The sequence below is a fragment of the Podarcis gaigeae genome (genome assembly GCF_964106915.1).
Source record: "Podarcis gaigeae genome assembly, chromosome: 10".
Classification (NCBI taxonomy): Eukaryota; Metazoa; Chordata; class Lepidosauria; order Squamata; family Lacertidae; genus Podarcis; species Podarcis gaigeae.
In genome coordinates, this window is record NC_139686.1 from 22,934,642 (window position 1) to 22,951,281 (window position 16,640).

General features: G+C 44.8%; 1 protein-coding gene across 3 annotated transcripts in view; it reads right to left on the bottom strand.

The window, feature by feature from the left end:
- ATP6V0A4 (ATPase H+ transporting V0 subunit a4) overlaps nucleotides 1-16,640 on the bottom strand; it is a 34,638-nt gene that overhangs the window by 5,089 nt on the left and 12,909 nt on the right. For all 3 annotated transcript variants that reach the window (XM_083700132.1, XM_083700131.1, XM_083700133.1), the window contains 9 exons: nucleotides 14,287-14,380; nucleotides 13,986-14,198; nucleotides 10,775-10,925; nucleotides 9,851-9,990; nucleotides 8,841-8,998; nucleotides 7,776-7,869; nucleotides 5,211-5,329; nucleotides 2,685-2,901; nucleotides 1,110-1,217 (listed from right to left, as the gene is read on the bottom strand). In XM_083700132.1, coding sequence (XP_083556258.1) covers nucleotides 1,110-1,217; nucleotides 2,685-2,901; nucleotides 5,211-5,329; nucleotides 7,776-7,869; nucleotides 8,841-8,998; nucleotides 9,851-9,990; nucleotides 10,775-10,925; nucleotides 13,986-14,198; nucleotides 14,287-14,380 — 1,294 coding nt within the window. The remainder of the gene's footprint in view (nucleotides 1-1,109; nucleotides 1,218-2,684; nucleotides 2,902-5,210; nucleotides 5,330-7,775; nucleotides 7,870-8,840; nucleotides 8,999-9,850; nucleotides 9,991-10,774; nucleotides 10,926-13,985; nucleotides 14,199-14,286; nucleotides 14,381-16,640) is intronic.

Here is a 16,640-nt window from a genome sequence, read left to right on the forward strand (position 1 = left end):
TGGAGAAGGTCTCCTGAGGAGAAACCTGAGAGCTAGATAGAGGAACCAGGAGGTTCTTACTTGGCCCCCTGAGTCTGAGGCTCCCCAGTCCTGGTTTAAAGAGACTATATCCTTCAACTGCATAATAATCAACCTATTTCTATATACATGCATCAGGCAATCCATTTTTGTGTCGCCTCACTGTCAAATTTTTTACCAGACATCAATTTCACATCTTAACAAGCTACAAAAAAGGTTCTGATTATTGAATAAGGCTTTGGCTGACAAATGGGCTCATTAGTAGTCAGTTGCTATGGGGAATGTCTAAATGTACTTCAGATGGCGAAACAATGAATTACAGGGCAGTGAAAATAATCTTTGAATGAAATCACCACCCATCTAAGAAATTAATACTGCATATATTGGGGTGGGGTGGGGTGGAGGGGAACCAGGCACTTGTTAGCAAGTCTCTTCCAGTGGTTTAATGTTTGGGTTGCATTATAATAGTTTTCAAATGGATTGAATTCAGAAAGCTGCTTTTTATATGAGCAAGAGTGGACTGCGGCCTAGCAGACAGGAAGTTAGAGAAGTGGACTCAGCCTTTTGTTCAAAAATGAAGTTTATTGGATAGCTACTGGTTGAGCTACCATTTTTCAGCCAAGACCACCTCATTGGGTAGCCTATATATTACTGAAGCTACGTTGCTGCATAAACTTGTGAGTTTTAACTCTGCTAATGGGGCTTTCTGCTGCTGGAGGGATTGCAAACCCCTGTGTTTTAGAAACAGGCGCCAGCCGTTTTTCCTTTGTTGTTAATCCACACACGTTGGGTGTCTAGAAGATTAGTATAACTGATGTATCCTCTTTCCAATTCCAATCAGTCTGGTTGATCACCTATCGCAGATGCTGTAGCAGCAGATTCCCTCCACTGTAAAGGGGTTGGATTAGTTGAATTACAAGGTTTCTTCCAGTTCTACAATTCAGTGCTTTCAGAACCTGGTTTTGTAATGACTTGCAAACCATGAGATCTGCAAATCTTTGCTACAAAATCGTCAGCTCATCTCACTCAACCCAAGATTGCCTTTACCTCTAGCCATGAGGCCAAATGTCTCAAGAGACCTTTATTCTTACCATACGCTGAGATCTCTGGTGATTGGCTCGAAGGATGAAAGGTTTAATCAAAAGCATCCAAGGAACAGAAATCAGGGCAAAAATTACCAGGAAGGTTTGTACTTCTTGCTACAAGGAAGGAAGGAAATAAGATATTTAGATAAGCAATACACACCACCCACCCACACCTGCTTAAAGGAAAATTCGGTGTCAATTATCTTTTTTCAAAAATGCAATTCTGCTGTGATATTGGAAAATAACACACTGGCTCACCGAGAGCTCCAATTCTGAGTGGTTTAACACTTGACCCCTCTTGCCAGGGAACTCTGGGAATTGTAGGTCTGGAGGGAAATAGGGGTCTCCTAACACACTACAGTTCCCAGGATTCTTGGGGTGTGTGAACCATGATTGTTTAAAGTGGTATGATACTGCTTTAAATGTATGGTGCAGATGAGACCCATTGTAAGTAAGTTCATTTTACCTTGAGGGAAGGAGCTATGATTTGGCAATACGGTTTTGTTAAAAGAAATGGCCCTATGTGTTCTGAAAAACTCAACCATTCTGGCTGAAGATCAGTGAAATTGCTATTTGAGAAACAGAAACATATCCTGGGAAACCACTGAACGTTGAAGCCACTTTACCAACATGATTAATTAGGACTCTTTGGGGAAATGTTTCGCAACTTTCAAACTGTGCTTTTGATTTAAGATGGTTTGCCACGCATGCTGCTGTATTCTCCTTCCTCAAGAGCGTGCTCATAAATCAAGAGCACTTGCCAACCTGCTACTTGCAAGCTCATGTATGTACTTTTAATTTGTAACCTGGAACTGAGTGATTCTGTGCCATTTACAGGGCACATAGAAGTCTGTTGTGAAACGGGCTGGGTTGTTTTGTTCTCATTTTCATTACTCTGAGATTAAGCTTTCTGAACAAAATGAAGTTTATCTGTTTCACCTGAAGTCTCTGCTTGCCTGCTTTCTCAACATCTCGTTTTTATAAGGCAAGAACCCCTTTTCCAGTACTGGCAGATCCAGGGCTCTACAGCATGAAAACATACCGTTTCCAACACACAGAGCTGCATTAGGGTGGCCATATTTCAAAAAATAAAAACCAGCAGCTTTTCTTCTTCTTCTTCTTCTTCTTCTTCTTCTTCTTCTTCTTCTTCTTCTTCTTCTTCTTCTTCTTCTTCTTCTTACAAAAACGCAAAACCCCCCACAATTTTTCAATTGCCTAAGATCCAGGACAAAGCACCACCTTTCACAAATTCCCCCTGGACATCAATTCCACCTTTGAAATCTCGGTAATGTCCGGGAAAATCTGGCAGCCCTGAGCTACATTAGACTCTGAATCCTCCTTAGTCCATGACAAATAGTCAAAAATAACCCTAAACCCGCCTTCCAAACCCGGTGCCCCTCAAATATTTTAGACTAAAACTCCCATCAGTCTCAGCCAGAATTTTATCTTAACTTAATTTGTGAAACCCCACCCCCCCACCCGCGTTATTTTAAAAAAAGGTTAGCATATAAAACTCTAGGCTTGGCTAAAATGTACTTCCTCAGTAACAAAGTTCTTAGCAAAAGAGCAAGGAGACCATACCTGATGAACATACAGAGGAGCATTTGTCTCATCGCTGTAACTGAACAGGAACATGTTGATAAAATGGATGAGGATGCTTGGGGCGTCTTGGGCGTCAGCAACACCGTATTGGCACCACTTGAAAATGATCATGAAAACCAGGTAACCAAACAGGCAGAGGATGAAAATCATCTGCGGGATGAACTGCAGGATGATGTTGAGGACTTGCCTGAAATAACTGGGAAGACAGGAGCCAAGAGAAAGAAAAAGCATTAGTGTGGAAGAGAAGAGAGTTTGCAGCAGCTTCCCACAGTGTGGGGTCGTCCAGACATTGTTGGACTCCTCCCATCGTCCCTCTTGGCCACTGGCTATTCTAGATGGAGCTGATGGTGGGAGTTGTAGCCCTACAACATCTGGAAGGCAGCCTGTTGGAGAAAGCTGATTTACAGGATGATGTGGAAGGAAGGAGGACAGTTGGGCCATATTAAATCACCAGTTGGTTTATTCTGGTAAGGTGAAGCCACCAGACAGTGCCGGATTACTAAATAGGCAGAGTAGGGCCTTTTAGGAGCCCTGCGACCACCAATCAAAATAATACTGATTTGATCTTGAAATAAAATTACAATCAAGCTTTCTTGATTGTTAGCTTTACATACATCTATAATCAATGGCTCCCCCCCCCCCCCCACATATGCCTTGCTCTCACTTTTTGCCAGCTTAAATGAAGTCTGGTGCAACCGTTTCAAACAGTCAGTAAAAACAGGAAGCCAAGATACCGCAGATCGCTTCCTAGGTGCTTCTGTTGTAATACATCAGACTGTGGCCAGCCAAGATAGGAACAGCCTGCTTCTACAAAATACCAGATACTACCGATCTTGCAAGGTACTTGGAAAACAAGTGACACAAGGATTGCTCTTTTCACCTGCACCCAATGAAGGAAGAAGAGGCTGCAATTGTTTGGTCAAGCAAGACTGAGCCATCATCTTCTGTTGAGAAAAAGTCTCTCTACTAAGCCCATCCTGGACAATGTGAACGTAAAGGGCAAGCACATGGTCATGCAGGTTGATTTCAATGTCCCAATGAAGGACAACAAATTAACCAACCACCAGAGAATCAGGGCAGCTGTCTCAACCCATCTGTCCCATCAAGCATTGCTTGGACCACAGAGATAGGTCTGTGGTACTGATGAGTCACCTGGGGTGATCTGGTGGAGTTCCTATGCCTAAGAAATTCTCCTTGCAACCTGTAGCCACAGGACTTTGATAGGGATGCCTTGTTCCTGGAAGACTGTGTGGGTTCAGAGGTAGAAGCAGCTGATTCTGATCCTGAAACTAGCTCAGTCACTCTTCAGGGAAACCTTTGATTCCATGCAGAAGAGGAAGGGAAAGGAGAAAATACTGAATCAAGGCTGATTCAGCAAAGGTAGGTGATTTCAGAGCATCACTTTCTAAACTAGGAGATGATTTTATCATTGGTGCTTTCGGAACTGCACACAGAGCTCACAGTTCCATGGTTGGGTTCAGTCTACCTCAAAGCTGCTGGTTTCCTGATAAAGAAAGAACTTGATTATTTTGCTAAAGCTCTAGAGCAGCTTTTCTCAACCTTGGGTCCCCCCAAATGTTGTTGAATTACAACTCCCATCATTCCTAGCTAGCATGGCCAGTGGTCAATGATGAAGGGAGTTGTAACTCAAAAACATCTGGGGACCCAAGGTTGAAAAAAGGCTGCTCTAGAAAGTTCAGAGTGACCCTTCCTAGCAATCCTTGGAAGTACTGAAGTTCAAGTTAAGATTCAGCTGACCCAAAACATGCTGGATCAAGTCAATGAGATGTTAATTGGTGGTGGGATGGCTTTCACCTTCCTGAAAGTGCTCAACAACATGGAGATTGGTAATTCTTTGGAAGAAGAAGAAGAATCTGTTGGAGGAAAGCAGTATGCTTCCTTCTCTTAAGGTTCTAATTAATGCATGTGATGTTTTAAACAACCAGAGGACACTGCTTATGTAGCAATCTAGCCAGAATTTTCTTTTAACCCCTCTGTTTAAGTTCACTCCACCCCTAAAAGCTGAGTCGTCTTGTTTGCTATTCCTCCAGAAAAGATGTCTGCTATTTCTCTCCTATCTCCACCCATCTTGCAAATCGTTCCTGCATGAATAAAGCCTTTAAACTCCAGAAACTGCAAGTCATTATTCCAATCTGATGCCTTGACCAAATCACTAAGAAGGTAGCTTTACTTCCTGCAATCTTAAAATATTGGTCAGTCTGGAGCGGTAATTAAGGGACCCTATCAGTCTCTCAGCAACACTGAGGAGTGAAGCCCAACATTCTCCTACGTGAGGGATATGTACACTGAAGATATGGTCAAATAAAAGTAGGGAGAGCAAAGAGACCACAAATGACAAACCAAGGCAGCTGGGCCTGGGAAACAGCAAGATCTCCAAGGCAGAACAGCAAAAAAAGGATTCCAGTTCAGGAAACCTACAGATGAATCACACTTGTATAGTTCAACAAGCAACATATGAACTAAGCTTGGGACATTTAAACTTACATGTAGTTGAAGAGACTGAGTATTACCCCAAAGACCATGTGTGTGATTCCCATGACAACAGACATCTTCATTTTGTAGGAGTTTAAAAACGTCAACTTGTTGCTTGCAATGTTCCAGATCTTGGAGAAACAGGAAAGAAGACACGTGAACATAATGAAAGTTGTAAGTGAGGGCCTGTCAGGCCACGAGATTATAAACACAGAAGGTGTTACCCCTCTAATCTTAAAAGAAGTGCCACTCATCCAATCCATGCCACCCTCTGCATCCTGGACACTGAGATGGGAGCAGCATGGGGTGGGTGTTGTAGCAGTGCTGTTCTGGCAGCAATACTGCTGCTCTCCAGAACTGGGATAGAGTGGGGCGAAGAGGAGGCAGCAAGGTCAACTGAGAGCTGGGTTTGGGGGCAGAAGCACCCTGCAGATGTATATGCCCGTAAGGGGTCATAGCCCCAAACTAGGGAGAAATTCAATCTGATTTGCATTTAAAAGTAAATTGGTTGAATCCAAAACAGTATACAAACCAAAACACAGATATGCTTTGAAATTCGCACTTATCTGAATTTTGTGATGCAGGTCTCCAATATTTGCAAGGATGCATATATTAAAGGAAAGCGCGTATTAAAATGAATACAGTAGTCAAAATTGCATTAATGATGCTTTATGTTAGGGGAAATTGCTTTGTAAAAAGGTGAGTCAAAACTGCATACAAAAATGTCTCTTCAAGGAGAAATTTGTACCAAAACGCTAACTGATTTCCGTGAATATCTTTTTAAAAAAATAATAATGCGAAATTGCCTCAGATACGCAGAGAACTGAATTTAAGACCAGAAAGGTGAGAAATGGGGAGAAGAGAAACTGACAGCTCCTCCCATCTCTGCCCCTCGACCTCACCGCCTGTGCTTGCCCCCCGATCCTGATGAATGACAGGATCACTGCCACCAGAAGGGCCCGCCTCTAGCTTCACACATTCCCTTCAAAGGGCCCCTTTCCCACTAATGCTGAACGCAATCAGTCACTGGGGATGTTATCCTAGCATTCACTGAGCATGTGACAGGCTGAATGCATATTCCCCGTGTATGTTTCTCCACTGTTTGTGTCTTGGTAAACCTATGGACCAGTCTGGCTGAAACAGGCAAATATGACTGATGGACTGAAACAGGATGAGGCCTATGCAGCGCCACCCAAAGTCTGCCGCTGTATGACTGCCGCTAGAAGGGTCTCCAAGGAGAAGGGTTTACTTGCAACCAAGGCTGCCATCTAGTGACCAGATACTTGGCCAACACCATTAAGACGTTAATTGGGAAGCTCTCTCCTGCTTGCTTCAAATAGCCTCAACAAGGTGGAGTTCTTTTGATGGGAGGCAGCAATGATGTGGGGAAGAAAATGTCCCGGTGGAAAATTTGCTACTCCATTGTTCCATTTCTAAAATGTTAACCAGCATCAGTTAATGCAGAATGCAGATTGACATTTCCAGTTTACAGTGCCATTGTCCCCCCCCCCCCCTTAAAAGCTAATCCTTGGAAACGTGGGGCTTGGCAGCCCAGGAGAGTGTTTTCTCTGTGGCAGCCCCTGAATTGCAGAAGTCATTCCACAAAGAGGTGTGGGTCTAACGTTTGTTGCACAGCTTCTGCTTACATGCCTAAGACATACCACCTCACCGCTGGCATTCAGCGATTAAGGTCTTTTGTTCAATTTGTACTATTTCTGTTCTGGTTGGAAGGGTTTTGCTGTCCCCACTTCCTTTTATACTGTACATTGACGTTGTTGTGACCAAATGGTTTTGTGGTTGTAATCAAGGCCTTATGGGGAGGGGCAGGGAAGAAAGTTCATTAATAAATAAATGCACATGTCCAGTCAGGAGTTAAGTCTCATTGCATTGAATGGGGCTCCTCCCAGGTAATTGGATATGAGGGAGTGTACGTTACTGAGTTGCCCTGCATTAAAATATTTCATGTATTTCAATACAAAGAATTTCCGAGTAAAACTTTGAATTTCATTAAACGTAACATTAGAACCACATGGTGCGTTTTGTCAACTCTGATGGGAGCTGCAATCCAACCATGGCAAGTTGGGGAAGGCTCAGTAAATGCATCTCGCTAAATTGCCTCCAAGAGAAGTTGACCTGGCATGACACGGACGCAGTGCTTTGCTTTGATCAGCTGAGTGGAGGGTAGAAATTCAACAAGCAAAAGCTTTTCCCCAGCACAGCAATGCAGCAAAGGCTAGCCCAGGCATAGGCAAACTCGGCCCTCCAAATGTTTTTGGGACTACAACTCCCATCATCCCTGACCACTGGTCCTGTTAGCTAGGGATGATGGGAGTTGTAGTCCCAAAACATTTGGAGGGCCGAGTTTGCCTATGCCTGGGCTAGACCCTTCACCTGCTGAATTTCTGCTTATCCTCCAGCTGTTAAAAAGACACAGAAAGCAAAGCTGATTACCCCAATCTGCTACTTGCTACCATCTGTTATTTCCCCGGAAATCTTAGATTGGCCAAACCAACAGATCACCCCTCTTCCCTCCGCCATGACCCACTGCCAGATGAATGGCAGAGGAGTTCTGATTACCGGATCAATTCCAAAAGGATAGGGGTTTCCAGAGAAAACTCCTGCCACTGCCGGATCCAGCTGGAGAGTATCTGACTTATGAACAATTTCTTCCCTACGGATGAAGAGAGAAACGTGATTTGCTTAGGTTGCCGACAGGAGTGAGATGGGTTTTCCCCATTGCTTGATGCTTGAACAGTAACACCAAACTCAAACCCCAAACCATTGCTAACCACTTTGCATTAGCCAAACCCGTTCAGAATTGAGGCAAAGGGAGTTTGCCCCTCGCTATTTCTCTGCTCCTGATCTGCACCCCTGGACACTGCTGGTGTGGGACAGGGAAATGAGGACGGTTGCGACCCGAGGAATGTTCCAGAAGACATTGTGGAAGGGCAGGGGAGACACAACAACTGTACATTTGCAATGCGCTCTATGTGGGGCTACCTTTGAAGGTGACCCGGAAACTACAACTAATCCAGAATGCGGCAGCTAGACTGGTGACTGGGAGCGGCCACCGAGACCACATAACACTGGTCTTGAAAGACTACACTGGTTCCCAGTACGTTTCCAAGCACAATTCAAAGTGTTGGTGCTGACCTTTAAAGCCCTAAACGGCCTCGGTTCAGTATACCTGAAGGAGCCTCTCCACCCCCATCGTTCTGCCAGGACACTGAGATCCAGCGCCGAGGGCCTTCTGGTGGTTCCCTCGCTACGAGAAGCCAAGTTACAGGGAACCAGGCAGAGGGCCTTCTTGGTAGTGGCACCCACCCTGTGGAACGCCCTCCCACCAGATGTCAAAGAGAAAAAACAACTACCAGACTTTTAGAAGACATCTAAAGGCAGCCCTGTTTAAGGAAGCTTTTAATGTTTAATAGATTATTGCATTTTAATATTCTGTTGAAAGCCACCCAGAGTGGCTGGGGAATCCCAGCCAGATGGGTGGGGTATAAATAATAAATTTATTATTATTATTATTATTATTATTATTATTATTATTATTATTATTAGCGGCTGCCGTTTTCTGTGGCCATGACACATTTAGGGTAGCATCTAGGTTGGCTCACAAGGACCCAGCTCGCCACTTACGTCCAGTTCCCGTGGCTGTACATGGGACGGACAGACCAGGAAGACCCAAATATATTGAACGACTTGGAGAAGCAATCATTGTAGATGAAGCCGGTGTAGATGGAGAAGATGCTCATAAGGAGGATCAGGTAGCGGCCGCTGAAAAAGGTGTTCCAGATCTGCACAGGGCGATTGCCAGGGCAAAGAGAATATCAGGAGCAGCATACAAGGGCTGGCAAGCCTCAGGCTAAATGTGGCCCTCTAGGGCTCACTTTCTGGCCCTCTAAACTCTTCCCATCGCTAGCCCAGCTCCGCTCCCCTGGTGTTTTGGCCTGATTGGAAAGTGTCCTTGAACTCTGGTAATCTTTTTGCTTGCCTGGAGGGAAGAGTGTCCTTGTGTGTAGAAACTGGCCCGCTGTGTAAAATTTGCATTTGTTGCTCCGCCCACTCCTGGCCCCCGTAAGATTGCCCAGAAGGGCATTTGGCCTTGGGGGGTGAAAATGGTTCCCTATCCCAACAGTGGGACGCGGGTGGCGCTGTGAGTTAAACCACAGAGCCTAGGACTTGCCGATCAGAAGGTCGGCGGTTCGAATCCCCGCGACGGGGTGAGCTCCCGTTGCACGGTCCCTGCTCCTGCCCACCTAGCAGTTTGAAAGCACATCAAAGTGTAAGTAGATAAATAGGTACTGCTCCGGCGGAAAGGTAAACGGCATTTCCGTACGCTGCTCTGGTTTGCCAGAAGCAGCTTAGTCATGCTGGCCACATGACCCGGAAGCTGTACGCCGGCTCCCTCGGCCAGTAAAGCGAGATGAGTGCCGCAACCCCAGAGTCGGCCACGACTGGACCTAATGGTCAGGGGTCCCTTTACCTTTATCCCTACAGTATATGAAGAGCCATTTGGAAGAACTTATTGTCACTCTCCTTTCCCAATCCCCACTTCAAATTACTGGTTTGGAAATAAATTAATCTGTCCCCGGAGCGAAACCTTTGAAGGCTGCCATCAGCATATAGTTCTGCCTGAGGCCACTCACCTCATTGTCCGTTTTCTGGGCTAAGAGGGCCTTCTCATTGCTGACCATCCAGAGAGCAAAGGCCAGCATGACAGTCCCGTGGCCACAATCACCAAACATCACCGCAAACAGAAAAGGGAAGGTGATTAAAATGTAGGGGGCTGTGGGACAGAGAAAGGCGTTAGGGTCATTCCTTGAAAGGAAGGGGGTTGCTGATCCAAGGAGCACCGGGAACTCCCATTTCCCAGCATGGGGAGCCCCATTTGGTGGCACTGGGAAATCCGTTTCCCAGGCTCCCTGGAGGTAATGCCAATCTCACCATATGCCAGCGAGAAAAAGCCAAATGCATTTGGTGATTGAATTATTGAATTATGACACCTTTTTAAAAAAAAAACCGTCTCAAAGGTTACAGGTGGGTGCAGGATTTGCCTAAAATTAGAGAGGCGGCATAGCTTGTGGGTTTCATTGAGTGCTGGTTCCAGCAAATAAAGTAAATTAGCCCGTGAGAACTAATTGGAATCACCAGGTGGCACTGTTATACATCACAGTGAAGCCTCTTTTTGGGCAAGCAGGAGGATGGGAATTTTCATTACCAAAAATTCATTATAATTGATGATTGGTGAGATTCTGTTCTGAAAACCTGGCACTGGTGATTGCACTGAATGTCCGGTAAAGAAACATTTGCCTTGCTGACAGCGCTTTTTGTTCATGGCTTGCAATAAACAGAACATATCCATGTTGCTTTCCCCCCCGCTCCTTCTGAAAAAAACCCCATTCAATCTATAGAAACCCAAATGTTGCTGCATTTCAGGCATGCAGCCCTGGTTTAAGTTGAAGTAATAGGAACCGACAGAGCAATAAAAGCACCTTGCATTTCATTTTAAATCTTGAATCCTAAAAAAACCCCACCAAGCTACAGCAAAAAATAAAACAGAGTCCGTTTACCTGGATTAAGTTCCCTGTAATTACCCACGCCATAGGCATCTACAATAGTCTGAAAACCCAAAGTGAACTTATTGGTCCTGTTAAAGGTAGGAGGAGACATCTTGGTCTGTATCGCAGTCAGGATTGGGTTGATTGTAGAGCCGCTACGTTCCTGCAATCAGATAGATGGCGATTAGGGTCCTACCTGTGAGATTTTGCTACCCCATCTATGCGCACTCAACCACTTCAATCTGCGGAACTGGCACTGCTAGACATAATATCTGTCCTGCATTTGTAAGAACTCAGGTGGTGTTGTTTTTTAGTGTGGGAGCACCTAGACTTTGGAACTCCCTGCCTATTGATACCACGCAGTTGCCCTCACTCACCTCTTTTGGGTACCTGCTAAAAACATTTCAATTAGACAAGCCTATCCAGATATTTAGAAATTTCATGTGCGTTTTAATCTGTTTTCAGGTTATTGTTGATTTTAATTTTTTGAAGTAATGTTGTTAGATCTTTTTATGGATAATTTTACTGTTTTCTCATTTATGTAAACTATCCTATTTTTCGCTCCATAGGACGCACTTTTTCCCCTCAAAAAATTAAGGGGAAATGTGTGTGCCTCCTATGGAGCGAATGCAGGCTCCTCAGCGATAGCAACGCGAAGCCTCCGAAGCGCAGAGGGAGAACTACCCCCGCGCTCCGGAGGCTTCGGGTTGCTTTCGTTGAAGCCAAGGAGTCTGAATTCGCCCCATTAAAGGAGTTCCCGCTGCGCTCCGAAGGCTTGCGGATAGCCGCCTGAAGCCTGGAGAGCGAGAGGGGTTGGTGCACACCGATCCCTCTTGCCCTCCAGGCTTCGCTTCGCTGGAGAGGCGTTGCACAGTTTTCCCTCTCTGCGCAGCGCCCCTTCAGCGAAGCGGGAGGAGAAATGGAAGGGGCTCCGTTTCTCCTGCTGCTTCGCTGAAGGGGTGATTTTTTTTTCCTGTTCTCCCCTTCCTATGGTCTGGTGCGTCCTATGGTCCAGTGTGTACTATAGAGCGAAAAATACGGTACTTTGACGGGTTGTGGTGGTTTTGTTTTTTGTTTGTTTAACAATCAAGTCCAGTATAAATTTTATGAAACAAATGTATAAACATCTGCAACAAAAGTTGGATAAATATCTACGACATAAAATACCTACAGCAAAGATGATCCAGGACTCAGCTACATTAGTAAAAATAAAACATTATAAATGCATTCTAACATTGTGACACCAGGTGGCGCTGTAGAGCTGAAACCGGAATTTTCCATTGTGAGCTTTAAAATTGTGAGCATTTTCAAAGCGTTTATAGAGCTGCCAAGGGAATCGAACCCTTTAGCAGAATGCCAATGTGTTTGTGACACACACCACAAGTGCTTTTTCACTTTCCAGGGTTCTTTGTACAGGAAACCCACTAGGCTGATCTGTAGCGTTGATGTGACCTAGGATTACAGAGGGAGGCAACATTGCTCAGAAGACTTATATATTTAAAGTATTTCTGCAGAGTCCCAAACTCATTTTATCCAGAAGGTAAAAAGTTGGTAATATAGCTAGACGCAACAACAAAATAAAATGCAAAATATTTAAACGAACAAATGAAGACAGAATCCTTTAGGACATTGTCCCCCACTTTCACCCTAGTATCTCAGATGCCACCTCAAAGATCTCTACATCCATCAACTGGGCCCAAACACTAGTTTATATATTAAAAATAGAAGCTTATGCAGCAGAAGTAAGGTCAGACAGCACTAAAATGGAACGAGCAAGAAATAAATAAATAAATAAACCACACACAGACCAGAAAACGGAAATGGCTACTGTCAGCAAATACTGCAGATTATTCCATTTTGAGCTTCATTTCCCCAGCATCAGGGACATTTGTTTTCCGATGTTTCCAAAATTAGCTATTGTGAAGCTGACAACAGCTGTTTTCTTCTTCTCAAACAACCCTCCCTTCCCTCGCTCTCTCCCACTTCATAGAAAGACTTTTGTGCCATGGAATACTACCTGCAAAATATACAACAATCATGGCCTGGTTCAGATGAGCTCAGGGCAGTCTTCGCCAAGCTGGTGCCCTCCAGATATTTGGGACAACCAGTTCCATCCGGAACAGTCGGCACACCTGTGTAGTCTGAAACATCTGCTTGATGAAGACTGCCTTAGAGGCTGCATGTGGTAGGGAAGTGAGATTGGGTCCCCCTCGTAACACACTGGGTGTACCTGCCCTGCCTGTGATATATATGGATGCTGCCTTCCCAAAAACTGAAACATTAATGTTTGGCTCAGGTCTATCCCTGTGCTATTTCACACGTGGGAGGCTTTAAAAGAGGATCCAGCAAATTCATGGAGGACTATTAATGAATTTGCTTGCCACAGTGGCTATGTCCTATGGCATCTTAAGGCTGTGGTACCTCGGGTTAAGAACAGATACCACTGTATCGTCCCAAACTGATTTGACGCCCATATTACCATATCAGGTTCATAATTTTTGACCTGGCTATCTATCATGAACCATGATGTGTGTTATGCAATATGCAGAAATCACAACGTGGGGAAAACCATGAAGCCAGCCACTGCCTCTACATAGCTCCATCTTTATTTCAGACGTCGTGATATACAGTGGTACCTCAGGTTAAGTACTTAATTCATTCCGGAGGTCCGTACTTAAACTGAAACTGTTCTTAACCTGAAGCACCGCTTTAGCTAATGGGGCCTCCTGCTGCTGCCACGCCGCCGGTGCACAATTTCTGTTCTCATCCTGAAGCAAAGTTCTTAACCTGAAGCACTATTTCTGGGTTAGCGGAGTCTGTAACCTGAAGCGTATGTAACCCGAGGTACCACTGTATATCAGTTTATCATGATGCTTAGCTGGTGATATATCATAATGCTGAAAACCAGATATCGCCCTGGTCAACTCATTATTAAGTGGTCCAAAAAGACCCTTGACAATTTCCAAGTGGTCCTTGTAAACGACTTAATTAGATGCAAAGGAACCTGTCTTATACTGACCATGGTCCACCTCGCTTTGTCTGTGCTGGATGACAGCATCTTTCCAGGGTCTTCATCAGACCTACCTGGAGATTCTAGGCATGGAACATAGGATCTTTTGCCAGAAAAAGAGATCTTTTGCTGTATCCCTCAGCCATTCCCCCAGAGCATGCTAGTGAGAACCCTCTGAAAATCAGCTAAAGAATTCTGGGCCCAGACCCTTACCATTCCCTTATGCAGAGCCCTTTTTACGCCACCTGCGTCCACCACAGGGAACCAGATCTCAGCAATGACGCACTGCTGGGTGACGTCGATGTTGCACAAATTCAGGACGTGGTAGATGGCCTTCATTTTCTTTGCCTTGATCCCCCAGCTCCACAGGTTCACTGACGCCTCCTTCAGCAGTCCCTGCCGATGGGACTCAGTTTGGGTGATCACCTGAGAAGAGAGGACATACATACATGAAGAACCCTGGCCAGGCCTGGCCCACCACTAAGTCACAGGAACAAGGCCCAAGGCAACCTACTGTGTTTAGATCCTCAATCCTTGTGTTCACACCAGCAGCCATCTCCCGGCGTTCTCCAGCTGACTCAGGGCAAGGGTACACCGTGGCACGGAATCTGGGGGGGGGGGGGGGAAACAAGTCGAAAGCAAACAAGCCAGTGACAATCCTTGTACAACCGTATTTGTTACATACTGAAAACAAGGCCTTCTGGCGGTTCACTCACTGCAAGAAGTGAGGTTACAGGGAACCAGGCAGAGGGCCTTCTCGGTGGTGGCACCCGCCCTGTGGAACGCCCTCCCATCAGATGTCAAGGAAATAAATAACTATCTGACTTTTAGAAGACATCTGAAGGCAGCCCTGTGTCAGGAAATTTTTAATGTCTAATGTTTTACCATTTTTAATGTGCTGTAAGCCGCCCAGAGCGGCTGGGGAAACCCAGCCAGATGAGCGGGGTATAGATAAAATAATAATTATGATAATAATGATAAGCCAGCAGGGGCCACCATCAAGCTGCTTAGTAATCACAGCAATTTTTCTGTGGTGACTTTGGTGAAAACAAGAGTGACTGACTCACTTGGCCGTGCTTGGACTGCTAGTGGCCCAACAGCAAGCACAATTCTTGGTGCACTCAGGGTCAGGGACTTAGGCCACATTCATACCATTCATTTAAAGCACTGTGATAGCATGTTAAACCATCATAGCTTCCCTCAAAGTATTCTGGGAGAGGTAGTTTGTTAAGGGTCCTGAGAGCTGTTAGAAGGTCCCTATTCTCCTCCCAGAGCTACAATTCCCACAGTTCCCTGGGATGAGATTCTGATTGTTAAGCCGCTCAGCACCCCTAACAAGCTACAGCTCCCAGAATAAGTTGGGACTGTTTAAGGGGGTATCTTGTGAATGTGGCCTAAACCCAGACCCTCCAAGTGTCCCTATTTTCCAGGGACAGTCCCAGATTTACAGAAGCCATCGCAGTTTATGATTTGATCCCAGAATGTCCCATTTTTCCTTAGGATGTCCCTGTTTTCACTGGAGAAATGTTGGAGGGTATGCAGTTATCCAACCCCCAAGCCAAGGAGATAAGTAATGATACCACCTTTTAGAAGACATCTGAAGGCAGACCTGCATAAGAAAGTTTTTTTAAAAAATGTTTAATGTTTTATTATGTTTTTATATATGTTGGAAGCTGCCCAGAGTGGTTGGGGCAACCCAGTCATGGGTGCAGTATAAGAACAAGAATAGAATGTCCCTATTTTCATCAGAGAAATGTTGGAGGGTATGTAAACCTTTGCCTTAGTGAGACAAGGGGCATTTATGTCCCTCTCAAACAGTTGCTGCCTGCCTAGCACTTAATGGAACCACGAGGAAGTCAAACAGACCCTTGTCAGGAAAGGGAAGCCTGTGCAGTATACAGTGGTACCTCGGGTTAAGAACTTAATTCGTTCCGGAGGTCCATTCTTAACCTGAAACTGTTCTTAACCTGAGGTACCACTTTAGCTAATGGGGTCTCCCACTGCTGCCGCGCCGCTGGAGCACGATTTCTGTTCTCATCTTGAGGCAAAGTTCTTCACCCGATGTACTATTTCTGGGTTAGTGAAGTCTGTAACCTGAAGTGTATGTAACCCGAGGTACCACTGTAATGGAACCTTGGGGAACAGGCTTCTCTCTGTATGTTCATTCCATGCAGAACTTCAGCAAAGGTGCTTTCCATTCCAAACAACAAAGGCTTGGGTCACACAGGGTGGCATAGTTTTCGGTGGCAGCTTCACATTCTCTGTAACACATTATTATGCTCCAAGTTCCTTCCTCCTCAAAACAGTATTATTTCAATGGTACAGCATGACCAAGCGTTTTAAGCATGAATAGGCATGAACAAATCTGTCCATCTAATTTTCTTTTAGTTTCACATTCCCCACCCCCTGCCCCATCTGAAGTTCGGGTCACCTCATGGGTTTCATTTTTTAAAGTCCTGACAAAATTTTGCAAGAGTTTTGGTGCATATCTCTCCCCATTTTGCCTAATATATATATTTTTTTGCAAGCAATCTCCCCTAAATCAAATGATTTTGCTATTTTCCACACTGGAAGAGTGGCAGATGCAGCTGATGGACTATATGCAACTGGCGGAGATGACTGGCAGAATCCGAGACCTGGGAGAAGAAAGGATTGAAGAAGATTGGAAGAAATTTAAGATTTATTTACAAAAATATTGTAATTTGGTTGAATGTTAAGAAGGATGCTTGATCATAAATAATTGGCCACCACTAAACTAGATTGGAATTTGATGATAAGTGAGATTAAGGAAAACATAAACCCTTCGGAGAATTGCTAGACTTTACTTAAATGAGTGGATACAAGATTGTAAACAAGATGATAATTTGC